General features: G+C 31.4%; 1 protein-coding gene across 1 annotated transcript; it reads right to left on the reverse strand.

The window, feature by feature from the left end:
• Positions 1 to 3,280: 3,280 nt before the first annotated feature.
• On the reverse strand, positions 3,281 to 6,370 carry LOC107365605 (carotenoid-cleaving dioxygenase, mitochondrial). The gene is made up of 7 exons (XM_015933138.3): positions 5,870 to 6,370; positions 4,749 to 5,494; positions 4,393 to 4,686; positions 4,230 to 4,326; positions 3,974 to 4,080; positions 3,770 to 3,878; positions 3,281 to 3,695 (listed from the first exon to the last, which is right to left on the reverse strand). The coding sequence occupies exons 1-7, from the start codon at positions 6,087 to 6,089 to the stop codon at positions 3,517 to 3,519; spliced, it is 1,752 nt and encodes a 583-aa protein (XP_015788624.2). The 5' UTR covers positions 6,090 to 6,370; the 3' UTR covers positions 3,281 to 3,516.
• Positions 6,371 to 8,319: the final 1,949 nt, after the last annotated feature.

Genomic DNA, 8,319 nt, shown 5'->3' on the forward strand with positions numbered 1-8,319 from the left:
TATCATGTACTAAATCATTAAAGGTAAAATTAAATAGAAGGAAAAATGAAAAATAATGAGTTGAAGTGAATTAGAATAATTTATTTTATTCAATACAGTTTCATAGATTTTACATTTTCAGGATGTTTCATATTCTTATTGACGATTGAATTGTTGGTTTTCGTAAAATTTTCAACCATCATTCACATTAAATTCATTTTCATCCCATTGTGTTGGTTGCTCCGGGTGGTGGTGGTGCTTGTCGTGCAGAACGCATTGGTTTATCGATAGCTGAAACAGACCCAAGAATGGCAATAAGAGCCATTAGAAAGACAGAAGAAACATATTTAGTCAATTGCATTGTTATTTTGTTGATTGAATTTAACTTGGTTTAACACAAAATTGAAATATCACTAATCACTATTACTTTGTATGCTTGAAGATTAAACTGATATCATTTGAAGAGAAATGGTCGCCTTTTATACTGATCTGTCTTGTTTATTATTTAATATTTTTTGTTTATTCATTTGTTTTTATTTTGCATAATTGATTAGTTTTTTGATAAAATAATGTCTCTTCGTAGTATTTTACAAAAAAAGTGTGTTTATTCTGATGAATAATAAGCTAGTAAAGTCAATATATTTGTCAAATTGAACCTCGATTTGGCTATACATATCGTAGGATACAAGTATCGTTACATGTTGATTTAGTCTAGTCAAACAATGACTTTATTTGAATTCAAAGTTATCTACCCCAAAAATTTAACTAAACATTATGCTTTATTTTTCATGAGGTGATCTAATTCTTGAATCTAATTAAGCATGAATAATGATCGTTATCTTTGGTAGACCATTTACAATGTCAACTAGCGTCCTGTTAATAAGTTACATTTTTTGTTTTAAAGTAAAACAAATGAGGGCATAACAATAATTGAATACAGTAAAAATGATAAAAATGAGACAAAAATTAAACGGCTTTAGCATATAAACTATTGAGTTATTAATATTCAAGCTTATTGTCTCAAACTCTCTGAATAGACTATTTGAAGCATTCAAATCAGTTTAGAAATGAAAAAAGGTCAATTTTGTATGGTCTTAATCATCGTTAAGATATATCAAAAGGAAATGCATGAAGTTTATACCAGAGTATACCAAAAAACCCTGAAATTTTAAAGACGCATCGTGGCATACAAGTATTAAATGTATTGGTTTATATTAGTTTTGTCTAGTCAAATAGGCTGTTTCTTGTCTGTTGATAGCACATAATGTTTGCGCTTGATTAACTGGTTTGAGGTAGATAACTTTGAATTCAAATAAAGTCATTGTTTGACTAGACTAAATCAACATGTAACGATACTTGTATCCTACGATATGTATAGCCAAATCGAGGTTCAATTTGACAAATATATTGACTTTACTAGCTTATTATTCATCAGAATAAACACACTTTTTTTGTAAAATACTACGAAGAGACATTATTTTATCAAAAAACTAATCAATTATGCAAAATAAAAACAAATGAATAAACAAAAAATATTAAATAATAAACAAGACAGATCAGTATAAAAGGCGACCATTTCTCTTCAAATGATATCAGTTTAATCTTCAAGCATACAAAGTAATAGTGATTAGTGATATTTCAATTTTGTGTTAAACCAAGTTAAATTCAATCAACAAAATAACAATGCAATTGACTAAATATGTTTCTTCTGTCTTTCTAATGGCTCTTATTGCCATTCTTGGGTCTGTTTCAGCTATCGATAAACCAATGCGTTCTGCACGACAAGCACCACCACCACCCGGAGCAACCAACACAATGGGATGAAAATGAATTTAATGTGAATGATGGTTGAAAATTTTACGAAAACCAACAATTCAATCGTCAATAAGAATATGAAACATCCTGAAAATGTAAAATCTATGAAACTGTATTGAATAAAATAAATTATTCTAATTCACTTCAACTCATTATTTTTCATTTTTCCTACAATAGATACTCTGATACTGAAGATCTAAAGATTTCAGCAACTTATACACAGCATTTCAGCAAGAACTTTCAACAGTTATAGAACTATTTTGCAAAAAGTTCTCAAGCAATTTATACGGTCTCTGATATGGTAAGTATCGATTAAAAGAAACTTAAAGGCTTCGAGTTAAGCGAATTCAGTTTGACTAGATTACATTACCATTTTTTGATTTTCCAATTGACTGGATTTGATTTTCTTGCATGAAATATCAATCAAAAAATTCGCGAATCCAGATAGCAATGAAAATTATAAGCGAAATCAATCAATCAAAGATTGAGAGTCATAGATTCGAGTGCCCGACGAATAGGCCAGATAAATAAATAATAAATATATAATAAATTGGTCCCAGATTCATTCCAGAATCAACTTTAAAATCTTCCTCTTTAGAGTTAGATTCGCAATTTTTTTAATTCTTGATTGATGTAAAATTAAATGATTCTCTAGATTGGAAACTGATTAAAAATTCTCGTTAGTTATATACTTTATAATTAGAGTGTTGCTCGACATTTTGTTTTGAATCGGACGAGGCTGAAACCTAATCAAATATTTTACAGGCCTGGTATAGTAATGTAATTTAGAAATCTCATTAAAAATCTCATTAAGTAATATTAATTTATGCACTTTCCCTTTTAGTTCAACGATATTCAATTTTTCAAACCTAAATTGTTTTTCACAAAAGAAGTCATTCAATATAATTTACTCCATCCCTGGATTAGGTGTTTGTATTTACTATGTGACGGAAATAGTGAATTATTGGTGCTCTTATGAATTCGTTACCTGTCAGCATAAATAAATAAACTTGTTTAGATTTAAAACATTAATTTTAAATTATTAATCAAGCAAATTTCAACTCTTGGTTCATATAAATTTTTAAACATAAGAAATGCAATATAATTATTTGTGGTCTAATTTATTTGATAATTGAAGACAATGAAGTCCTCATTATTAAAAATAAAAATTTTCAAGATTCAATACTAGAGTAATATAAAAATATAATTATTATTAATATTTAACAGTTATCCTACATAGCTGTATAAAATTGTCAGAAACGAAATCGATTATTGTTTTAACCCTTAATAAAGCAAATTAAATGATCTAGAGTCTGATTAGTTAATAGCTTATAAAGACAATTGAATTGAAAGAAACTGGAATAGTAAAAGGATAATTGTAAACAGTAAGTTTCAAATTGCAGAACAGAAGTGAGAATCGTTTTGGGAAATAAAAACAAAAAATGCCAAAACTTCAGTGTTGAATAATATTGACAATAGCTTTAGATATGAATGTAATACACGTTCATTTATGAATTTTAAGCTCATTTGTTACTCTTGATAAGTTGGTCTGAGGATTCAACGGGATTACAGTCCAGTAATGTGAATCGTATTTGAAAATAAATTTAACAAAAATTGCCAAAACTTCGATGTCCAATAATATTGACAATACATGTTATAGCTTTAGATATGAATGTAACACAGTATGTAATGTAATGTAATTCATTGATGGATTTTGCAACTTCATTTGTTAAGTTGGTCTGAAGATTCAATAGGACAGAATAAACCATGAAAATCACTGGTAATTGCAGATGGAGTTTTAAAGTGAGCCCTTGCCAATTCTTTAAATGATTTTCCGTCCAGAGCCAAAAGGAACCCTTCATTTTCAATGTTCTCGTACAAAACGGCAGATAAAATAACACCTTAAAAGATGGAAAGATATTGTAATATTTAAGGTTTTATCAAAATCATTATATTTTTAATAAGAAATAACTACCATCATCTTCATCGATTGCTCCTGGTTTTGGGATGAAAACTGGTTCAGATGGCGTACATCCTTCATCAGACCAAATCACAGTTTCTTTAGTCTTTACATTGCATTTCAACTAGATTGATTGTAAAAATATTTTAAGTTGAATAGTTAACATAGTATTAGATAATAGTAACAGTAAAACTTAATTTGGTCAGAATTAATACTAACCAATTGAGTTAGAAAATCTTTTCCCCTTGTAATTGAGTAAAAATATTGATAATTTTTACCATTATAATGACGATAGTTAATCTGAGGCATTTCAGCCATACTTGAACCTGTAAGTAAATGAATAAGCATTAGCAAACATCTAAATATTTAAATAAGCGCTTATAGCAACTGTTGTGCAGACACAAAAGCACGTCAATATAAGTTCTGTTATTTATTATAATAATTAATGACAAAAAAGAGAGATCAAAAAACTCACCAGTTGAAGTTAAAGGTTCGTGCGTTACCTCAATCTCATTACCATTACGTATAGCTTTTGCTGACGAGCCTTTCAGTCTGTTAAGGTTTGTCAAAAGCTGTAAGAGAAATGAATAAACAGTTTGAGTGAATTTTCAAAGAAAAGGCGACATAACTCATGATACCTCATTTGATGAATCAATATTCAAGGGTAAAACATAACGACGAGCCTGAGATTTGAGAGACTGAAATTCTTTAACAGATTCTGCTTTACTTTCAGCGGCTTGATTACTGATTTGAGCCAATTTATCGGAAAATAATGCATTAACTATGGATCCATCTTGGTAACAGCAAATATCACAAATAATATGACCATCCTCTTGGTAGGCGTTGATGGTGTGAAAGAAAGCAAAGGGTTCACTAACATAATTATCTGCAATTATTTCACCGTTAGATTTTTTTATCACATTGAAACGAGTCTAGATAAGGAAAATTCAAAGTAGGAGTAAATTACAAGGAAAAGACGAGATCATTGTTCTACCTTAAACTCTGGTCGCCATTTCAAGGCTGCACTGTAAGCACCACCAGTAAAATGATTGAGAAGTATGGAAGGAATTGATGTGACTAGAGGTTGCTCAATGAAGATGATAAAATCCTCAGTAACCAGAAAACTATGATAATATGATGGGTACAGTTGATTACGAACTGGAATGCTAGTTAAAAGCGAAGTTGATGTAAACCCTTTCGACGCATTAGGATCAACTTTAATCACATTGTAACTTCCCTTTCCACTAAAATTGCTGCCTAAATTGTAAACCACTCCATTGGATTCGATGTGAGGATGAGCCGTTTGAGTGTTGACAGCAACATATTGGGCCAAATCGATACTACCTGTTGTATCAATTGTTTTAGGGTCAATTTTATGAAGAAAAGTTGATTCAGTAGAAGCATATAATTCATCACCAACTGGATAAATACTGACAGAGTCATTGTCTGTAAATTGTTTAAATGAAAAGTAACTCATGTACCTTCCAAGTAAACTTTTACATGGGTCAGGATAAGCACGAGTTCCGAAATCAGAGACAACAATTCGATTGGCCTTCATATTTCTTTTATAAGCCTCTGAGCGTAAAAATTTATTACGATAGGTAACATAGCCATTATCAATAGTGAATTGATGGATCAGCGCAAGACCATCAAATAAATGACGATATTCATCAGGACCAATTTTACGAAGACCTGGACCATTACGTAGTAAATATCCTTTGACCCACGTTGGGATTTGTCCTGGAAATGTGCAACAGAACAAGATTATGGACAATTGTACAAAGATTAGCGTTTAATAAATATTAGGTTGTGAATTTACGGATGCCACGAAGGAAAAGTATTTCAGATAAAAAGATCATAAAAGTAGAGTTTTATGGACATGAAAATGTTTTCGAATTTTTGGTACTGTAAGACGAACTGATTTATTTTGATTCAGGGGTTGCAATCAGCTATTATTTTACCGACAAGATATTGAAGCCATTTTTAAGCTAGAAAACAGCGAGATTATACTCGAACAAGGATTAATATTTGATCGGCATTCAGAGCCTTCTTGCCAATGATAATAAAAACTGATTAGTATTAACTTAAGAAAAGTATAATAGTAAAATCACTTACCGACGACTTTAGCAGTAACAGGTTCTGTGCATTCTTTTAGACATGATCGTAGGTTAGGCGGTAAAGCTTTCACTTGATGATTAACATCAAAGGATGATGAATCTGATAATGATGAAGGTTGCATTGAACTGTAACTTCTGAGACATGGAATGATTCTGCCATAGTAAACTTGACAAACGAAGTAACATTTCGGTGAGACTATTTGGCGTAAGAGAATCATATTGAGTGAGTAAAGGAAAAGACTTGATGAGTGAAACCAGAAAGATGTCCAGTAATGACAATGCGATTGATGATTAAGAGACAAAAATCAATGAAGACTCAGCTGTCAATAGATGTGGTTAAAGAGAGAGGAAACCTTTTAATATTATCACAAAATGATGACAAGTAAGCTAAATAATTAAGGTCATATTAGTTGAAGATTTAACTAAAGAGTGTTTCAATTAAGTGGTCACAAACGCGAAACCTAAATTAGCTTCATGTACCTTGAACTTCACCTGTATCGTTATGGAACAAATTTGGAAGGATAAAAATTAAACAAAACTACCAGGTGATTGATCATGTGATAGAAAAAAATTAACTTGAATAGATACGTATTCAATTAAATACAATTCCAGATAATATTACGAACAAAGGTGATTGTTTTACAATATAGATGGAGCCAGAATAATATTTTTATGATATTGAGTTAAAACTTTGATAGTTATTGAAAACTCGCAAGGAGTCGGAGTTAGTTTATTTTTAGAAAGTTCCATCGGGAGTACATAAAAAGTATGAGATATTAAATGTCGTTTTTTTTGGTTACAATATTGGCACGTTCACTTATTGCGATTTCATCGAGTAGCAACCTAAAACATTGAAAAGTTTCGGCATCTTTAATCGAGCAAAAAAAACCATTTGGCCAAAATAACTTTCCACTGAGCATTTTATTTTGTATAGAACCTTCCGATAAACCACAATGGTTGAGAAATAGGGTGTAAATCATGAAATGGAGTCCTACTTTGGACGGATCTGGTGTTTGTAGTGCAGAACGAACTTGTAAGTTTGCTGCAACAGAATCATGAATGGCAATAAGAGCTATCAGAAAGACAGAAGAAAAAATTTAGTCAATAACATTGTTATTTTGTTGATTGGATTTAACTTGGTTGACACAAAATTGAAATATCACTAACCACTAAATTACTTTGCATACTTGAATCTTCGACTGATATCATTTGCAGCGAAATAATCGCCTTTTATACTTGTTTATTCTTCATTTTGTTTTATTTTTCATTTGATTTTATTTTGCATGCATAATTTATTTATGCTGTTTTTCCACCACATTTCAAAAAAATTTTTCAAAATATCATCACCCGCCGAAATCCACTAAATTTTAACAAAGTTTGGAGGGAATCTTGGCGTACAGAACGAACTCTTTTTGAATCAGTTGTGAGAAATTTGACATGAGTCATAGCTGAACAGAAACGAAGACGGCAATAAGAGTCATTTAAACGCCAAAGAGATACATTCTTGACTCATTGCATGCCTATTTACGTTAGCATTTGCTTCTACGCGAGATGGAAATATCACAGAATAACTTTGTAATCTCTGAATAAAAATAAGATGAATTGGCGATAAAATCAATTTATTCAATAATGTTTTTGAAGTAAATAATTTCGGTATTACTTCTTGACTAGACGAAGTCAACATGACAATCATCAATTTGAATTTAGAAATTATTCATTATTCATGGCAAACGAAAATAAAACTGAATAAAGAATGTATAAGAATGTAACACTATAAAAAGAGATACTTTTTCATCAAAGCATATCAGTTGAAGATACAAACCTACCGAAGTAATTTAGCTTTATTTCAATTTTGTGTTAAATCAAGTAAAATCCAATCAACAAAATAACAATGCAATTGATCAAGATAGTATGTGCTGTCTTTTTGATGGTTATATTTGCCGTATTCGGTTCTGTTACAGCGCAAATTGCCTCTTTACGAGAAGCTCGAGGAGTTCCTTTAAGAGAAACTAGAGGAGTGCCACTACGAGTAGCTCGAGGAGTCCCACTACGAGAAGCTAGAGGAGTCCCACTACGAGAAGCTAGAGGAGTCCCACTACGAGAAGCTAGAGGAGTCCCACTACGAGAAGCTAGAGGAGTCCCACTACGAGAAGCTAGAGGTGTCCCACTACGAGAAGCTAGAGGAGTACCTTTACGAGAAGCTCGTGGAGTTCCTTTACGAGAAGCTAGAGGAGTACCTTTACGAGAAGCTCGTGGAGTTCCTTTACGAGAAGCTAGAGGAGTGCCTTTACGAGCACTAACAACAAAATGACACCCTGGAAAATAGATGTACATCAATGTAAATTGTACATAAAGGCTGCTTTTCCAGGGGCTTATAACGATAGCAATAAGACAGAAAATGTTAAATCTATGAAACATTATTGAATAAATTGATTTTATCGCCAATTC

The sequence above is a fragment of the Tetranychus urticae genome, chromosome 1, assembly GCF_039701765.1.
Source record: "Tetranychus urticae isolate SD_2017Ah chromosome 1, NJAU_TeUrti_SD_1.0, whole genome shotgun sequence".
NCBI lineage: Eukaryota > Metazoa > Arthropoda > Arachnida > Trombidiformes > Tetranychidae > Tetranychus > Tetranychus urticae.